Source organism: Oncorhynchus tshawytscha, linkage group LG26 (genome assembly GCF_018296145.1).
Source record: "Oncorhynchus tshawytscha isolate Ot180627B linkage group LG26, Otsh_v2.0, whole genome shotgun sequence".
NCBI classification, from domain to species: domain Eukaryota; kingdom Metazoa; phylum Chordata; class Actinopteri; order Salmoniformes; family Salmonidae; genus Oncorhynchus; species Oncorhynchus tshawytscha.
Genome location: NC_056454.1, coordinates 27,105,138 through 27,125,374, shown reverse-complemented (window position 1 = coordinate 27,125,374; position 20,237 = coordinate 27,105,138). Strand labels below are relative to the sequence as shown.

Genomic DNA, 20,237 nt, shown 5'->3' with positions numbered 1-20,237 from the left:
CTGGGAACCCTGGAGAAAAAAAACTAGCTCCAACTGGGAAATATCGTATTGGACGGCTCATCCAACATGGAATCTCTGGAACTCCGAATTTCCGACCTGAAGTTCACTGACGTCATGATTTGACCTTTTTTCCCCCGAATTCCCTGTTGTCTTGAAAGCACCAAGGATAAACTATTGTTTACGTGCTTTGTCATCAATGCTTACGTTGAAGACGCTTGAATTAATCCATGCAATGTTCTTTACATTTGCCTAAATGGACCTGATATATCATATACCTATGTATATATTTGACGAGCTTGCCAAAAGTAAAAATGGCAACATATATTGTATATCAGTGGGTAGTACTGATTCATCTATCAACTTCCATGTAGCCACACTAGCCTCCACAGAAGCAGTCACTTGAACAGAGTCACTTGAACATGGCGGAAGTTGGGCAGCTCGAATCAGAGCAGGTAGCACACCAGCTCATTATAGCAACAAGATTATATATATTTTGCTTGGCTATTTGTTATGATAATATTCATTATCATTACACATGGCAAACTTATCTCTCTTACAACAGGACATTGAGAAGAAAATTGAGGAGACAAAACAGAAGTTCAAGAATGAGTACGTCCAAGGTAAGTGCCTGTTAACAGTCCAGTTAGCTAGCTAGCAAAATAACATTTGACACAACACCCCATAATCTAGCTACTGTAACGGATAACATCATTCGCTAACTAGTTAGCTAAAAGCCAAAAAGCTATGCGCTGTTCGATTTCAGTCCATCAATCTAGTTTACTTAGCTAGTTAACGTTACCTATTCGACTGAGAACAGATCATACTTTTGAAATAGTAGCCTGTTGCCATATGTGCCACTTGTAAACAATAATTATCATAGTAATCATCATCATACCTATTCAGTTTCTGACAGATTGTTCTATGAATATTGATTTGCCTACTGGCAGTGACATGTCTGTGGTCACACCATTATAATGTAAACTTGTTTTTTTTTGTAATAGAAAAACCTGTTATTTTGAGTAGCCTACTTGAAGTGAAAACTATACTATACCTTTCAGTCCCCTGATAAGCGTTCCTGAAAGACCAATCCCTCTTTGAAAGAACACTTGTTTCCTAAACAGCTATATTTAGTAAATGAGGTAGCTGAAGTAGCAAGGCACCCCTGTTTTGTTTTACATAAAGTAGGCTAATTGCTGTCTGCACTCTATTGTAGGGTCTTGTCGCAAAAGGTTAGAAGCAACAAACTCATAGGTGTGTTTTTGGAGTAGGTATCAGTTTATATATGAGTAATATAAATTAATTTCTCTATCCTTCACAGAATCAGACAAATATGACTCCAGAGATGTGGACAGGCTACAGAAGGATGACGCTCTGGTGGAGGCATACCTTACATGGCGACAATACTCTGTGGACGATGCCTTGAAAATGATTGACGATAGTTTCCTGTGGAGGAAAGAATTTGGTTTGAATGGTGAGGAGACTGGGCACATTTTTAACCTCTCCTAAAATTCCATTGCAGGTGTCCTTGTTTTCAGGGATTAAAGAAGGGAAAGGAAGTGACACTGTCAATAACCACATTTCCATCCACAGTTTTTATGCGAGTACCATACCAAGTCATACCATTATAAGAAGTTTCGGTACAATTTCGGTACAATTTCATAAATGCCGACCGATAATCTGTTTGTTATACATGGTGGGATTGAGTCGCAACAAAATGGAATTTAGCATTGCATATAAATGTTCGGAATGACACTTTCATGTGTACAACATCTAAAGACCTACATCACTATACTGAGAGCTTTGCTGTTTCTAAAAGGACATATTTGGGTGTTTTTGGAGCCTTTGTTCATGTTAATCTGTGGCCCCCATACTGCAAGTGTGGTAGGTTTCTCAAAACCAAGTTAAATTACAAAAAAAGTGTCTGGACCCTTCTATAACATGCCATTTGCATCAAATAGACATTTGGTTGTAAAAAGTAAACTTCTCCTTTTAAGGTTGTGTAGAAAACAGGAACAACACACATTCTACACTCTGCTAAAGTAGTGTCCTAACTATATTCAAATACAGGCAAGTTATAAAGAGCATTTATATGTAGGCCTATCAGTATCACCACACTATGACAATTCATCAGTAGCTGTTTTGTGTGCCAATGTGGGATAGATTCTTGGCCTTCTCTCAGAGAAAGGCTTCATAGTCCATCCGTACAAGCCGGAGACAATCTTCTATAGGCTTCACTGGTAAATTGCTGCATTTTAGTCATTCAATTACAGGGATTTAATCCAGCCAACAGTCGGTTTGTTAAATCGGCGTCATGCAGAAATTGGATTTACAACTTCTGATATGAGTTATTGTCACTTGTTGACATGTTTTGTCAGTCTTGAATAGAAGAGAGGAGTTAGGAATACTTTGGTTTTTAAGATCATTATTTTGGCCAGTAATTGTTCCTATTATGAAACATTCTTATTGAATGGCCAAGAAAGTTTTTGGCCATGAAAGTTTTGTCTTATTTCAGACCTCACTGAAAGCAGCATTCCAAAGTGGATGTTTGAGACGGGGGCTGTCTTCCTCCACGGCTACGACAAGGAAGGCAACAAGCTCTGTATGTTGATTCAATATGCTCATACGGTACCATATGTATAATATAATTCTCTAATAATTGTTCACTGACACAATATTTATACCCCTTACAAAAGGATACAAAATATGTTCAGTCATTGTTCTTTAATACGTTTGCCACATATGTTGAGATTATTGAATGCAATACCTTTGTCTGTGTTTTCAGTCTGGTTCAAAGTCAAGCTACATACCAAGGATGCAAAGACCATCATGGACAAGAAGAAGTATGTTGCCTTCTGGCTGGAGCGCTATGCTAAGAGAGAGCCAGGGATGCCACTGACTGTTGTGTTCGACATGGCTGATTCCGGGATCAGCAATATTGTGAGTGGACACTTACCTGTATGATTAACATTGTAGTCATTTCATGTATTTGTCACCTGCCCTTATTATTTGATAGTCTTTGAAGAATCACTGTAATTTCATCCATTGCTACAGTACATCAATAGCTCTGGTTTCAAACAATATCACTGTTGATCCACTCTACATAGGTTAAAGGCGGGCTTTATTTTTGTTAATTTTTGTCCTCATAATGAAACATGTTTGCCCCCTTTTCAAAAAGACGTGGCCTAACTCTGTGGGTGGTTATGAGTGTCATTGAAGACCCGGTGTGCATCCTAATTTTGCTTGCTGTTTGAGCCAGGGACTTGGAGGGATTGATGCTCTTCAATGCTTAGCACGTTGGAGATTAAAGTGACCTTTAAATCCGTTTGGTCAATCCAAATCGACTGACTACCTAATCCATAGACTGACTGTCTGTCAGAGCCTCCAGGCAGGCACTCTCCTCTCAGTCAGTCAGCTTGCTTCACAGGCCAAACTCACTCCTGGAGAAATGCACCAATTAAACACACACGAGCCAGAGAGAGAATAAATAAATAAATAACTTCACAAAACCCAAATATGAAATGTGTGGATTAGTAGATCAGTTTGGGAAGCAGTCTTAATGAAGTTTTCGGAAATAGCCCACTGTGTGGGGTGGAACAGGCCTAGCCAGTGTTATCTCATTAACTTTTAAAAAATGTGTCTGTAGGGGGTGGAATCAAGACAGGCTCCTCCTAAGGGTATGACTAGATTGATAGTGTTGTCTGACGATAATAGGCCAATATGGTAATGGGAACATGACTGAGTGAATTGTCATGAAGGAGGCTTTTAAGGTAGCTGTAATCCATTCAACTGACTGGAGAGTTTTAGATACCGGTAGTCTCGTGTGTTTGTATGAATTCAACCTTTGTCCTTGTTTCAGGAGACTAAGGACAGATAGCATTGGTTTGTTTGGAGGACACGTGCACACACGAAAAGGAAACCTCTGAGTTTCCAAGCTGTCCGTAGTTATCGCAGCCAAGGCTTGATATGGAGAGCGACTTTATACAACCTTTTAATCAAGGTTCCTCAATCATACAGTAAACAACCAAACTGCAATGTGTCAGCAAATACTGTGATTAATACAATCAGCGCAATGCAAGTAGACTAGCCTTTGCCTTAGTTATTGTGGTTCATGGGGTGCCTGAATTATATTTCATATGATTGAGTTGAGGGAAGGTGTTTGAAAGTATGAAATGGATTGGCTACAGCTCTGTTCAGTAGAACTTGTGACAAAGTTTCAATGGTGGTGATTTGGGTCAATGCACAGCTTGCGGCAGTAAATATCTTAGGCTGAGCAAACAATTTCCCTATTGAAAACCCATAAAACGTCTTTGCTAGTCAAAGCCTGCTTTGAGGCTGTATAGCACTGTACTTTCTGAGTCGTGTTCATTTACTTTTTTTTCTTTTTCAGGACATGGATTTTGTGAAGTATATCATTAATTGCTTCAAAGTGTATTATCCAAAGTTTCTATGTAAGTATATAAAAAGTGTAACAATATGGGTTTCATTCACGGGTTGATCGATCAACTTTGTATGACACAGATGGCCTACATAATTAGTATTATCATTGACACGCATTGTGTGAAATTAGTTTTAATAAATTGATTTAAAACAACGCACATGGCATCATATGATTCGGTGTTGTGGCCTTGTTACCTCTCAGATATGGTTTTATCTTGTCATTTCAGCCAAAATGATCATTGTTGACATGCCATGGATCATGAATGGTGAGTCATGTAGTTATTCAAAATATTTGCTATAGAAATGTTAGTACCCATAAGGAACCAGTCTTTATGATTGAATCGTAGTTTGGACTTCGTAGTTGGGACACCGTTGTTTTTTTGTTCAGCTGCATGGAAGATTGTGAAGACATGGTTGGGTCCAGAAGCCATCAGCAAGCTCAAGTTTGCATCCAAAAACGAGATCCAGACGTTTATTGACCCTGAGTACCTCCCTCTTCACATGGGTGGAATGGTATGTACCTGCAGTAATTAACTCACTGAAGATGGCAGTGACGCTGTCCATTGATCTACTTGGCTGCATACATTTTCATCTTACTATCTCATCTGATGAATTCCCTTTTTCAAATGTCAACATTTTACAGGTTTTGCCTCTATTCCTCCGCTCACTTTTCATGACAAAATGTGCTTAGCCTGTGACTAATCAATATTTGGCCATTATCACATTACTTCGGATGGTTGACCTAATACTATCTCTGAATTCATTTCAGGACCCCTTCAAATACAGCTATCCTCCCCTTCCTGACGATGACTTCCAAACACCCACCTGTGAGAACGGACCAATCGTCAGCGAGGATGACAATGAGAGCAAGGAGGGCGAATCAGAGGGCAAGGAGTTGGAGTCAAGCTTCAGCTCCGAGGTCGCTGTCAAACCCAAAAAGGTACAAAGGCTCCCCTTTTATTTATCAACTCTGGTATTTTCTGTCCTCCTCTCTAAATGTAGGTACAGCAAGGAGGACAACAACACGCACAGATACATTGTATATTCACGCTGTGGCTGCATATAAACTCCTAATCTGGCTTAAATAGTTTTACTTATCCATTAGATTTTTAGAATTAGTACAAGATGTTGTCATGTTTCTTAGGTAGCCTGCCATTACATCTGATAATGGCTGCTGCTATTACTCATTAACAGTAGAGTGAATTTAGTTAGCATTTGCAGTGAGCTAAAATTGATTACTGACGGTTTAACCCTGCATGGGGTTCTCTGAGAAACAGCAGACAGATTTTATCTTCGTCATTAGCTCGAATTACCATTAAAGCACACCCTGTCCACACTCGGCAGTCAAATAAGACGTTAGAAGAAGTCCAGTCGAGTTACTCCTCACTTTGATGTACCGTTTTACTCCCAGACCCTTTCATTTCTCAACGTTTAGTGTGAGATAACAGTATGTAATCGGGGTCCTCTGTGGAGAGAGCTGTGAATGGTTGAGGCGCTAATGCCCTGATTTGGCAGCTGTTAAGCTCCTCCTCATTGTCTCGGTCAAGGTGACTTCCCATGTCTCCAGCTGCAGCTTAATCCTTCCTGTCGACTGACTGACTGTACCCGCACATCGCAGTCCCACTCTCTGGATCTACCTCAGTCTCCCTCACTCAACCCATGGCTCCTCTCATCAGGCTATTGAGAATGTGTCAAGTCTGACTGGCGTCAAAGAAGCTCTTCCTAGCTGCGGTGGAGACCGCTTTTTCCCGCATGCGTCATTCGGCTTACCTGACTTCACAGCAGTGTTTAAAGCAGTTCCCAGAATACACCCGCGGGGCCTACTTTCTTTCTTTTGTGTTACCACTAATGGTTTTGTTGCCGGCCGGCCCTCGTGCAGCCAGGGCCCATCACAGAGACAACCTGCAGCTCTAGGCTTTAACACACCTCCACCATCTAGTGCTCTCTGCTGTCGTTAGGCTGCCGTACCCTAGCAACAGTCAGCACATCATTACTGGCATATGCTGCACACATCCCCCTCTTTCTCTTCCCTTGGGGTCTTCACTGTTCATCCACAACACAATCTATTTATCTATTTTTTTGTGTGACAAGCAAAACAAACACACATTGTAGCCTATGATATAGGCTACTGTCATTTCTGTCATATGAAGACTAGCCTGTATGAGTAGATCTACCTGTTTCATATTCTTTAGTGTAATGTCAACTGGATGGTAGTGCTGTGAAGTGTTGGGTGTTTATTGATGTAGCTCTCTGGGTGTAGCTGCGCTAGCTATGTGTCCTGTATTCCTGGCAGAGGGCTGTGTTGTCTCTACATTGTCAGACAATGGGGCGCTATGGCTATGCTGTGACTGTGCTGTGTCAAAGCAGACTTCTGTTGAGCCTTTAATTAGGCTTGGATGATGTACTGTGGGAATTTAGAAATACCAATGGTATGATTTAAAAACAATATATATATATATATATATATATATATATCGGTATTTCTAAATTCCCACAGTATACGGTACATCGCCCAAGCCTAATTAAAGACTCAACAGAAGTCTGCTTTGACACAGCACAGTCACAGCATAGCCATAGCGCCCCATTGTCTGACAATGTAGAGACAACACAGCCCTCTGCCAGGAATACAGGACACATAGCTAGCGCAGCTACACCCAGAGAGCTACATCAATAAACACCCAACACTTCACAGCACTACCATCCAGTTGACATTACACTAAAGAATATACAATGGGGCAAAAAAGTATTTAGTCAGCCACCAATTGTGCAAGTTCTCCCACTTAAAAAGATGAGAGAGGCCTGTAATTTTCATCATAGGTACACTTCAACTATGACAGACAAAATGAGAAAAAAAAATCCAGAAAATCACATTGTAGGTTTTTTTATGAATTTATTTGCAAATTATGGTGGAAAATAAGTTTTTGGTCAATAACAAAAGTTTATCTCAATACTTTATTATATACCCTTTGTTGGCAATGACAGAGGTCAAACGTTTTCTGTAAGTCTTCACAAGGTTTTCACACAATGTTGCTGGTATTTTGGCCCATTCCTCCATGCAGATCTCCTCTAGAGCAGTGATGTTTTGGGGCTGTTGCTGGGCAACACGGACTTTCAACTCCCTCCAAAGATTTTCTATGGGGTTGAGATCTGGAGACTGGCTAGGCCACTTCAGGACCATGAAATGCTTCTTACGAAGCCACTCCTTCGTTGCCCGGGCGGTGTGTTTGGGATCATTGTCATGCTGAAAGACCCAGCCACGTTTCATCTTCAATGCCCTTGCTGATGGAAGGAGGTTTTCACTCAAAATCTCACGATACATGGCCCCATTCATTCTTTCCTTTACACGGATCAGTCGTCCTGGTCCCTTTGCAGAAAAACAGCCCCAAAGCATGATGTTTCCACCCCCATGCTTCACAATAGGTATGGTGTTCTTTGGATGCAACTCAGCATTCTTTGTCCTCCAAACACGACGAGTTGAGTTTTTACCCAAAAATTATATTTTGGTTTCATCTGACCATATGACATTGGGAGAATCTTCTTCTGGATCACCCAAATGCTCTCTAGCAAACTTCAGACGGGCCTGGACATGTACTGGCTTAAGCAGGGGGACACGTCTGGCACTGCAGGATTTGAGTCCCTTGCGGCCTAGTGTGTTACTGATGGTAGGCTTTGTTACTTTGGTCCCAGCTCTCTGCAGGTCATTCACTAGGTCCCCCCGTGTGGTTCTGGGATTTTTGTTCACCGTTCTTGTGATCATTTTGAACCCACGGGGTGAGATCTTGCGTGGAGCCCCAGATCGAGAGAGATTATCAGTGGTCTTGTATGTCTTCCAATTCCTAATAATTGCTCCCACAGTTGATTTCTTCAAACCAAGCTGCTTACCTAATGCAGATTCAGTCTTCCCAGCCTGGTGCAGGTCTACAATTTTGTTTCTGGTGTCCTTTGACAGCTCTTTGGTCTTGGCCATAGTGGAGTTTGGAGTGTGACTGTTTGAGGTTGTGGACAGGTGTCTTTTATACTGATAACAAGTTCAAACAGGTGCCATTAATACAGGTAACAAGTGGAGGACAGAGGAGCCTCTTAAAGAATAACTTACAGGTCTGTGAGAGCCAGAAATCTTGCTTGTTTGTAGGTGACCAAATACTTATTTTCCACCATAATTTGCAAATAAAGAAATAAAAAATCCTACAATTTGATTTTCTGGATTTTTTTTCTCACTTTGTCTGTCATAGTTGAAGTGTACCTATGATGAAAATTACAGGCCTCTCATCTTTTTAAGTGGGAGAACTTGCACAATTGGTGGCTGACTAAATACTTTTTTGCCCCACTATATACAGTGCCTTGCGAAAGTATTCGGACCCCTTGAACTTTGCGACCTTTTGCCACATTTCAGGCTTCAAACATAAAGATATAAAACTGTATTTTTTTGTGAAGAATCAACAACAAGTGGGACACAATCATGAAGTGGAACGACATTTATTGGATATTTCAAACTTTTTTAACAAATCAAAAACTGAAAAATTGGGCGTGCAAAATTATTCAGCCCCCTTAAGTTAATACTTTGTAGCGCCACCTTTTGCTGCGATTACAGCTGTAAGTCGCTTGGGGTATGTCTCTATCAGTTTTGCACATCGAGAGACTGAAATTTTTCCCATTCCTCCTTGCAAAACAGCTCGAGCTCAGTGAGGTTGGATGGAGAGCATTTGTGAACAGCAGTTTTCAGTTCTTTCCACAGATTCTCGATTGGATTCAGGTCTGGACTTTGACTTGGCCATTCTAACACCTGGATATGTTTATTTTTGAACCATTCCATTGTAGATTTTGCTTTATGTTTTGAATCATTGTATTGTTGGAAGACAAATCTCCGTCCCAGTCTCAGGTCTTTTGCAGACTCCATCAGGTTTTCTTCCAGAATGGTCCTGTATTTGGCTCCATCCATCTTCCCATCAATTTTAACCATCTTCCCTGTCCCTGCTGAAGAAAAGCAGGCCCAAACCATGATGCTGCCACCACCATGTTTGACAGTGGGGATAGTGTGTTCAGGGTGATGAGCTGTGTTGCTTTTACGCCAAACATAACGTTTTGCATTGTTGCCAAAAAGTTCAATTTTGGTTTCATCTGACCAGAGCACCTTCTTCCACATGTTTGGTGTGTCTCCCAGGTGGCTTGTGGCAAACTTTAAACAACACTTTTTATGGATATCTTTAAGAAATGGCTTTCTTCTTGCCACTCTTCCATAAAGGCCAGATATGTGCAATATATGACTGATTGTTGTCCTATGGACAGAGTCTCCCACCTCAGCTGTAGATCTCTGCAGTTCATCCAGAGTGATCATGGGCCTCTTGGCTGCATCTCTGATCAGTCTTCTCCTTGTATGAGCTGTAGGTTTAGAGGGACGGCCGGGTCTTGGTAGATTTGCAGTGGTCTGATACTCCTTCCATTTCAATATTATCACTTGCACAGTGCTCCTTGGGATGTTTAAAGCTTGGGAAATCTTTTTGTATCCATATCCGGCTTTAAACTTCTTCACAACAGTATCCCGGACCTGCCTGGTGTGTTCCTTGTTCTTCATGATGCTCTCTGCACTTTTAACGGACCTCTGAGACTATCACAGTGCAGGTGCATTTATACGGAGACTTGATTACACACAGGTGGATTGCATTTATCATCATTAGTCATTTAGGTCAACATTGGATCATTCAGAGATCCTCACTGAACTTCTGGAGAGAGTTTGCTGCACTGAAAGTAAAGGGGCTGAATAATTTTGCACGCCCAATTTTTCAGTTTTTGATTTGTTAAAAAAGTTTGAAATATCCAATAAATGTCGTTCCACTTCATGATTGTGTCCCACTTGTTGTTGATTCTTCACAAAAAAATACAGTTTTATATCTTTGTTTGAAGCCTGAAATGTGGCAAAAGGTTGCAAAGTTCAAGGGGGCCGAATACTTTCGCAAGGCACTGTGTATATATATATATATATAGAAGAAAATATTAAAAGGTTGAGTTACTCTAACTGGAGATAAGTTTTTTTTTTTTTTATATATATTGCGGCCCTTGTGTGCACTTCCGGTAATACCCTGGTATGGTACTTGAATGGTATGACAATCTGGACGCCACCAACCCTACATTTAAGCTATTTGGGTAACCTGCACCACTTTTTTAGCTCACAGGGGACTCTGTACATATATATATACACACACACACACACACACACACACTTGCGTACACGCAGATACACAGACCTATTCTCCAGAGTGGCCCCGGCAGCTACGCGTCGCAAAGCTGCTCGCATGAGCCTCTTAAGCGCCTGGAGCCTAAAACGTCAAAGCCCCCATTGTAAATTAAGACCACATTAGTCATGCACAACAGATTTAGATTTACAAATGGACATATGCAAATGAGTGGGTAAATAAACATAGTTAGGGCTACCCAAAATCCTTGGGATGTTCCTACCCCAAACCCGAACCTTATCACCTACCCTAACTTTAACCATAACCCTTACCTAATCATAAAAACTTTACATTTCAACTTCAGTGGGGTAGGGATGTCCCAAGAATCCCCGATAGCAAGGACCAATAGTTCACACCCAAACCCTTTCCTTGGAATGGCCTGCTGACGGTGTTGTAACATACAGACCTGGAGTCAAGCTACACACTCTGTTGTGGCATTGGAGTGAAGCTATGTATTCATGGTCAGGGAGGGTCAGCCTGCCTTGCGCAACCCTAGAGGGAACGGTATGGTTGGTGTATGGTTCAGGTATTTCTTTGGCATGATCAGAGAATGTCTTGTAATAGATTATAATAAATCAGGTTGGCAAACCAAAACCTGGGCCTCATCCAGTCTGTGTGTGGTTTTGTGTGTAGGCCTGTGTGATTGAGTGGTATGTGAATGAGTCCATCTATACACGCAAGTGAGCACAATGGTCTTTGTTGACTCTAACAATCTACTTAGGCTGTTGGCTAATCTCTTGGTTTGCTGTGATTAAGGTTAGGGTCCTAATTCCAATCATGATATCCATTGCTTACAGTTTGTCTGTCTGCACACATTCTGCCGTCATGATCATGTTCTGCTACTCCTCTCTCTACATAAATATTGTCCTGCCTCCTGAATCAATACCAGTGTGTCTCAACTGTGTTGATACAGTAGCGTCCCAGAGCGATCAGCTAATTGCCTTTCTCTCTGTTTTGAACCAAGGGCTGGTTTTGGTAAGCCATTGTATGCTCTTAGCCTCACCAGCAGAAGTACTGAGTCCTGGAGAGTTCTGCAGTCTGAAAGGGCAGTCTGAGGGTTTTACTCATGTAGAATGTGTGAGTACCCCACCCTCGCCATCTAATAACCATCATCGACTCATTCAGCCTTTGATTGAATCCAAAATGGACCTGGATCAAACATTTCAAATTTGACCCCTACATTGTGCTGCACTTTTTGGACTCCGTGAGATGATTTGGAATTTGATTATGTTTTTGAAGAGATTCATAGCCAGTCAAGTAGGCTAAGATACATTACTCACAATACTGCATCATAAAAGAAGAAAAGCTTTCCAACCTTGATGCCTGTCCCAGTGACCAGCTTTATAGCATGGTGGTATTTTATCCAACTTGAGTGTTTTATCTTACTTAATGTAACATTAGGGAAGTTGTTTTTCTGTAGTGAAAAGAAAGGAAGTGTGCCAAGTGTATACATGCCTAAATGTATTGTACTGACCTTTTAATCCAAAACCATACTGTATTGTATCATTACTGTTCAGTTCAAATGAGCTTTTAAAAAAAAAAATGTTTTAATTATTTTTTATTTCACCTTTTATTTAACCAGGTAGGCTAGTTGAGAACAAGTTCTCATTTACAACTGCGACCTGGCCAAGATAAAGCATAGCAGTGTGAACAGACAACACAGAGTTACACATGGAGTAAACAATTAACAAGTCAATAACAAAAAGTCTATATACATTGTGTGCAAAAGGCATGAGGAGGTAGGCGAATAATTACAATTATCTACTCTATTATAATGATGAATGTACTCATGAATGTACTCATTGTTTATAATACTAGAGAAAGATAATTATACAGTCATGCTACCACCAGCACTAACGTTTTTGGTATTTTTACCGCACTTACGTTAGCATATTTACACTTACCTTATGACAGATATAACTAATTGCAAGACCTACCTCTGTGTATCGACACCGTTTCAAAGGACGAGAGAGCAACTTTTCAAAAATCATCTGTATTGTGCCTTACTGTCAATAACCACTCCAGGGCCCCGTCTTTCAAAAGTTGTTTATCCGGATTCGGCTATCAGATAGGAGTCCCCATTCAAGTCAATGACTTGTCCGTTTAATTCTTTATATTTCTATGCATTTAATCCTCTCGATAGGCGAAATCCAGATATAGCATTTCAAATAGCATTTCAATAGCATTTCAAAAACTGTGCACAGATCATCGGACAGTCATTTCACGGTCTGCTTGGGGACGCTGCCGACAAATCATGTTATCAATTCAAGAATTTCATACGGACTACATTTCTTAGACATTTCTGGATGTATGGATTTCATATTGTATCTGCTTCCTAGATCAGCCTTATTCACTCCAGCTTGCATAGTGGCAAGACGGTCCTTTTTCATTTCTAAATGTTTGTTCCTGACCCCATGTCATTTTTTGGGTGATTTCACATGTTAGCCAGTAGGATTAATATTAGATGTAATGGCAAAATGTAGATTTCTGCCTAAATAGAGATACCCAAAAGTAACTGCTATTCATGTGTAATTACATGATTCTGACATGCTAACACTTGGTATATTTGGAAAGAAGTAATCTAAGATTGTGAGGAAATGATCAGAAGATAGATGGATAGTTACATAGTTCAGAGAACACAATCTCAAGCACACACAAAATGACTTATTTGATTTTGAAAGTGATCTTTCATTGACAAGCTATAAGTGAATTATTGATGCCCAGAGCTGGAAACGCATCAGGTGGCTTCCACAACGTGAACAATATCAGAAAAAATATGGGATTGATAGACCTAACCACTAGAAATGGGCAGATGTTTTAGTAAGTGGTGTCAAGTGTGGTCACGGGACGTTTCCAAGTGTCGCTAAACCTCTCCACAGTGGCATATGTCTGTAAATTAGATAATACCAGTGCTATTACGTATTTGCAATCCCTAAATGCAAATTTTTCAGTCTAAAAACACAATTTCTTCCATATAAACCTCACTCAAACATTGTATCGGTGTTATGGGGTATCCAGGGTACATTCAAGTGTCCTTCTCTCCAAAGTGTCAATGTGGTAATTGCACAGTTTTTGCACACTGGATGTGCCTAAAATGTATTGTTCACTAAAAAATGATATTTCTACAACACCAACCTCTCTCAAACATTGTGGTGGTGTCGGGGGACATACGTGGGATATTGAAGTTTCTTCATATTTTCATGCGCATTTATATAGTCACTCAGTAGACATTCAATGTTGCCATTAATTCATACATCATCAGATAACATTGACAATAGGCTATACTTTTTCCTGCCAACCTAGGGATTCATTTGATACCCCCGCCCCCCCCATATAGCTCAAACACAGACCAAATTGAAGCTTACCTTGCAAGATGTTTGGTGAAAACGTGTAAAATAAACATTTTAACTCTCGGGGCTGGTGATCAATAACAGTAGGTCAGAGTATTTTGATCCTGGTTTTGATTAACCAGAATGATAAACTGAACATTTTGTTTTTCACTGTTTGATTAACAATTGATTTAGTTATGATTGTAACTCTTATGCAATTATTTGATTAGTCTATTTAATCAACGGAAATGCTGTAGTTTTTTTATTTATTCAACAGATTAGTCTTTGCCAGTCAATTATGCTCATGTACATTTCAACAGTAGCTAATTAATCCCTGTTGTGTATTGCACTTGATTTGAACACTGAATAAAAATAGACATTTCAGAAGCAGCTCAGTGTCTCTTGATGTCTTTATTGTGTCATCTGTGTGTGTCGCAGCGGCCTGGTGGAGGTGTGCGTGTGTGTTGCTTATCACAGTAGAAGACACACTCCCCATCTGACTCATTAGTGCTTGTACACGGATCACAGGCACATCCCAGTCACGTCTCATCCAACTCTCCCATCCTATCACATCTTCTCTCTCCTGCTGCACTCCCCCTCTCCCTATCTCCCATCTGGCTCACTCAAGCTGTGGGACTGGCCTTGGTAATATACTATAGAGGCCAAATTACGCTCGCCCCACCACAACTGACCTTTCACCTGTCTTTCCATAACTTTCTGCCAACGTTGAACAAACCACGTGTTCATATCGGCTGTTCTGTGGTCTCGTGAACTCATTGTGTGGGTGGGTGTATGAGGGAGGGAGTTGGATGTGGGCGAAAGTTTACGTTTATTGAAGTGAAAGTGCTGACTAGCCATGGGACCATGTGTTCTCACAGGACATGTGTTTGTAGGGTTCCTCTTCTTGTTGCCTCACTATACTGTGAACAAGGTTCAGGGGTTGTCATGGGGATTGATGTGTTTATTTAGGAAATGAAATGACCTGTCACACACACAGTCCCAAAATGTATTTAACTGATATAATTTGAAATAAATCCAATTTTATATCAGATTTGCTGAATACAACAGGTAGACCTTACCGTGTAATGCTTACTTAAAGCCCTTAACCAAAAACGCAGTTAAATAAATAGTAAAAAAAAATAAAAATAAAAAATAAAATTGAATACAAAAATATAATCAAATCAAAAAGTAACACCAAGAAAATGACCTAACAATAATGAGGCTATATACAGGGTGTACCGGTACCTCAATGTGTGGAGGTACAGGTTAGTCGAGGTAATTTGTAAAGTGACTATGCATATATATTAAACAGCCAGTAGCAGCAGTCCGGGTAGCCATTTGATTAATTGTTCAGCACTCTTATGGCTTGGGGGTAGAAGCTGTTAAGGAGCCTTTTGGTGCTAGACTTGACGGTACTGTGCATGCACCCCTGAGTGGCTCCAGTGTTGAGGATCAGCGTGGCAGATGTGTTGTTGCCTACCCTTACCACCTGGGGGCGGCCCGTCAGGAAGTCCAGGATCCAGTTGCAGAGGCAGGTGTTTAGTCCCAGGGTCCTTAGCTTATTGATGAACCTTGTGTGCATTATGGTGTTGAATGCTGCGCTGTGGTCAATGAACAGCATTCTCACATAGGTGTTCCTTTTGTCCAGGTGGGAAAGGGCAGTGTGGAGTGCAGTAGAGATTGCATCATCTGTGGATCTGTTTGGGCGGTATGCGAATTGGAGTGGGTCTAGGGTTTCCGGCATGATGGTGTTGATGTGAGCCATGACCAGCCTTTCGAAGCACTTCAAGGCTACAGACTTGAGTGCTACAGGGCAGAAGTCCTTTTAGGCCGGTTACCTTCGCTTTCTTGGGCTCAGGGACTATGGTGGTCTGTTTGAAACATGTAGGTATTACAGACTCGATCAGGGAGAGGTTGAAAATGTCAGTGAAGACACTTGCCAGTTGGTCCGCGCATGCTTTGAGTACAAATCTTGGTAATCTGTCTGGCCTCGTGGCTTTGTGAATGTTGATCTGTTTAAAGGTCTTGTTCATATTGGCTACGGAGAGCGTGATCACACAGTCTTCTGGAACAGCTAGTGCTCTCATGCATGCTTCAGTGTTACTTACCTCGAAGCGAGCAACAAAGGCATTTAGCTTGTCTGGTAGGCTTGCATCATTGGGCAGCTCGTGTCTGGGTTTCCCTTTTGTAGTCCATAATAGTTTTCAAGACCTGCCAGCCACATCCGACAAGTGTCAGAGCCTGTGTAGTAAGATTCAATCTTAGTCCTGTTTTGATGCTTTGCCTGTTTGATGGTTCGTCTGAGGACGTAGCGGGATTTCTTATAAGAGTCTGGATTAGTGTCCCGCTCCCTAAAAGGGGCAACTCTAGCCTTTAGCTCGGTGCGGATGTTGCTTGTAATCCATGGCTTCTGGTTGGGATATGTACGTACGGTCGCTGTGGGGATGACGTCGTTGATGCACCTATTGATGAAGCCAGTGACTGAGGTGGTATACTCCTCAATGCCATTGGATGAATCTTGGAACATATTCCAGTCTGTGTTAGCAAAACAGTCCTCGAGTGTAGCATCCGCATCATCTGACCACTCCCGTATTGAGCGATTCACTGGTAATTCTTGCTTTAGTTTTTGCTTGTAAGCAGGAATCAGGAGGATAGAATTATGGTCAAATTTGCCAAATGGAGGGTGAGGGAGAGCTTTGTATGTGTCTCTGTGTGTGGAGTAAAGGTAGTATAGTTATTTAAAAAACAAAAACAAAATACTATTTTTCTTCTTTTTTTTCCTCTGGTTGCACATGTGCCATGCCGGGAGAAATGAGGTAAAACGGATTTGTTTGCCTGCATTGAAGTCCACGGCCACTAGGAGCGCCGCTTCTGGATGACTATAGTTAAGCATTTAATAGTTTTATTTAGAAATGAATAAATATTACTTATGAGAATATGTATATTTTAGAACACCTCTCCAAACAAAGCACTTAGAATGATGAACTGATGAATGATCAACTGTTGTCTTGTTTCAGGTGTATTTCTCTGAGGAGAGTCTGAGCAGTCTGAAGCTGGATGACAACGACAAAGGAGACTGTCGGACGAAGGGAGCTAGGAAGCCACTGACCACATTCAAGGGCCCTCTTCTAAACGTCAGGTATTCAATGCAGCCCTCTCTTAGTCTTCTCTTGCTGAATATCAAATCAACCCTTACTCGCTAGGCACTCCTGTATCTCAGAAAGTATTGAAAATTTATAAGCAATATGCTAATTCTTTCACTTTGCCTTCTGGGTGGAATTTTCACCATATTGTTTATCCAATAGTTGCAGATATACAAGAGTTTCTAGAAAGTCAGGAGGGACTAGGGTTTGATTTGGAATTCAGAATCTCTCAGCTGCACTCAATGCTTAAAGAATAGCAGGACTAGTAGCACAGTGACTAGGCTGTAGCTAATCCATATCCACATGGGAAGGATTTGAATGGGTTGTAGAGTTTAGGATGAATGTTTTTGACACTCAAGCCCAGAGACAGATATCAATATGTTTGCACCTGGATGGATTGATTGATCTTGTAGTATCTGAAGAGAAACAAAGGATGCCTGCGATCAATAGTGCATTGCGTGGAAATCAGTTGGGGCAGTTAATTACTTTGCTGTGATATTCAATAAAATTAATTGATTGATCATACCGACTATTACTTCCCATATTGACCAAGGAGCAACCAGTAGTCCCCATGCAAATTGGATGGCTAAATGAATGTGGCATTAGTGATCGAGTGACACTTATGTGCAAAACATAGTTCAACGTCATTCTGTTACCTAATTGTACTCTTGTGTTGAAGCTGATGTATCATTTATCTTGAGGCTGATTATAGAGTGCCATTATTCAGTGTTCAATGTTATTTGAAAGAACTTTATCTTTCCTAATCATTTTATAAGAATTTGTTGACTTAAGGTGACCTGTATGGGGTGCTGTTGTTGCTGTTGAGGTTGACTTCAGGTACAGTACTTGTGAGCTACCTCCATTGATGGCTATTTTGATGTCAAATCAGATCATTCCTCTTTTCCCTAGTCATTTCTGTCAAGTTCAGTTTTCTGGAGAGCTGACACTTTGATGTGAGATTTGACAGCTCAGGGCTACGTATTAGATGCAATTATGTCTCTGAGCTGTGTTAGTCCTGATTCCATTGAGACCACAAGGAAGGCAGAACGCACTGAGAGGGGAGGGGCATGAGAGGGGAGGCTTTGATCTTCAGAATATGTTTGTCAAAAGGTTTCTTGGAGTCTAGAGAGTCATTCTGGGCTCAGGGGAGCGCTGTGCTCCTCAACACTTTACTGGGGCAAAGAATAAATACGGGAGGATGTGGAGAGGAAGGAAGTTGGAACAATGTGTTTAGAGGAGCCGTACCCTATGGAATGTACAATGAGAGACTTTAAAAAATGGCGCCCGAGGAGATGGCTGCTGTTTTATGGGCTCCTAACCAATTGTGCTATTTTGTGTGTTTTTTCAAGTTCTTTAACTTATTTTGTACATAATGTTTCTTCCACCACCTCTTAAGACTGAAAATAGCTTCTGGATATCAGAACAGCTATTACTCACCTTGAACTGGACAAAGATTTTTTTCTTTAACGAGTCAGATGCAAAGGATATACTCCAGATACCCGACCAGGCCCAAATCCCCGTCATTTGCATGAAGAGAACACGCCAATACAGGGGGCGCAGGTCCGGGTGCCTTGTGAGAATTGGCGAGTGGATAACCCACCTCTACCATCCGTCCTATTGGTCAATGTGCAATCATTGGAGAATAAACTGGATGAGCTCCGTTCAAGACTATCCTACCAACGGGACATTTAAAAACTGTAAAATCTTAAGTTTCACAGAATCATGGCTGAACGACGACATGGATAATATACAGTTGGCAAGACCGAACCGCTGCCTCCGGTAAGACAAGGGTTGGTGGTCTGTGTCTATTTGTCAATAACAGCTGGTGTGCGAGTATTAAGTATTAAGGAAGTTTCAAAGTTTTGCTCGCCTGAGGTAGAGTGTCTCATAGTAAGCTGTAGACCACACTATTTACAGAGAGAGTTTTCATCTATATTTTTCGTAGCTGTCTATTTACCACCACAAACCGATGCTGGCATTCCACAAACTGAATAAAGCCATAAGCTTCCTAGTGGCTGGGGTCTTTAATGTAGGGAAACTTAAATCAGTTTTACCTCATTTCTACCAGCATGTTACAGTACATGTGCAATGAGGGGGGAAAAACTCCACACACAGAGACGCGTACAAAGCTCTCCCTAGCCCTCCATTTGAAAAATCGGACCATAATTCTATCCTCCTGATTCCTGCTTACAAGCAAAAACTAAAGCAGGAAGTACCAGTGACTCACTCAATACGGAAATGGTCAGATGACGCATGCTATGCTACAGGACTGTGTTGCTAGGACAGACTGGAATATGTTCCGGGACTCATCCAATGGCATTGAGGAGTATACCATATCAGTCACCTGGCTTCATCAATAAGTTCGATGACCCTGTTTCCACAGTGACCTACATACATACCCCAACCAGAAGCCATGGATTACAGGCAACATCTGCACGGAGGTAAAGGGTAAAGCTGCTGCTTTCAAGGAGCGGGACTCTTACCTGGACTCTTATAAGAAGTCCCGCTCTATGCCCTCAGAGGAACCATCAAACAGGCAAAGTGTAAATATAAGACTAAGATTGAATCCTACTACACTGGCTCTGACGCTGGTTGGATGCGGCAGGGCTAACAAACTATTACGGACTACAAAGAGAAGCCCAGATGCCAGCTGCCCAGTGACACAAGCCTACCAGGCGAGCTAAATTACTTCTATGCGGGCTTCGAGGCAAGCATGCATGAGAGCACCAGCTGTTCCGGACGACTGTGTGAAAACACCTTGGCCAATGTAAGTAAAACCTTTTAAACAGCTCAACATTCACAATACCGCAGGGCCAGACGAATTCGCCAATCGAATTACCAGGACATGTACTCCAAGCATGTGCTGACCAACTGGCAAGTGTCTTCACTGACATTTTCAAACTGTCCCTGGCCGAGTCTGTAATACCTACAGTAGCAGTCAAAGGTTTGGGCACCTACTCATTTTCATACTCATTTTCTACATTGTATTTTGTAGTTCATCACTAAGCTAAGGACCCTGGGACTAAACACCTACCTCTGCAACTGGATCCTGGACTTCCTGACAGGCTGTCACCAGGTGGTAAGGGTAGGCAACAACA

The 20,237-nt window shown here is 41.4% G+C and overlaps 1 protein-coding gene across 1 annotated transcript in view; it reads left to right on the top strand.

Moving 5' to 3' along the window:
* Positions 1–9: 9 nt before the first annotated feature.
* Positions 10–20,237, top strand: part of LOC112225462 (motile sperm domain-containing protein 2) — a 30,642-nt gene continuing 10,414 nt past the window's right edge. The window contains exons 1-10 of the mRNA XM_042306351.1: positions 10–452; positions 563–620; positions 1,319–1,471; positions 2,513–2,599; positions 2,783–2,937; positions 4,388–4,448; positions 4,665–4,703; positions 4,826–4,950; positions 5,207–5,377; positions 17,014–17,135. Coding sequence (XP_042162285.1) covers positions 420–452; positions 563–620; positions 1,319–1,471; positions 2,513–2,599; positions 2,783–2,937; positions 4,388–4,448; positions 4,665–4,703; positions 4,826–4,950; positions 5,207–5,377; positions 17,014–17,135 — 1,004 coding nt within the window. The 5' untranslated portion in view covers positions 10–419. The remainder of the gene's footprint in view (positions 453–562; positions 621–1,318; positions 1,472–2,512; positions 2,600–2,782; positions 2,938–4,387; positions 4,449–4,664; positions 4,704–4,825; positions 4,951–5,206; positions 5,378–17,013; positions 17,136–20,237) is intronic.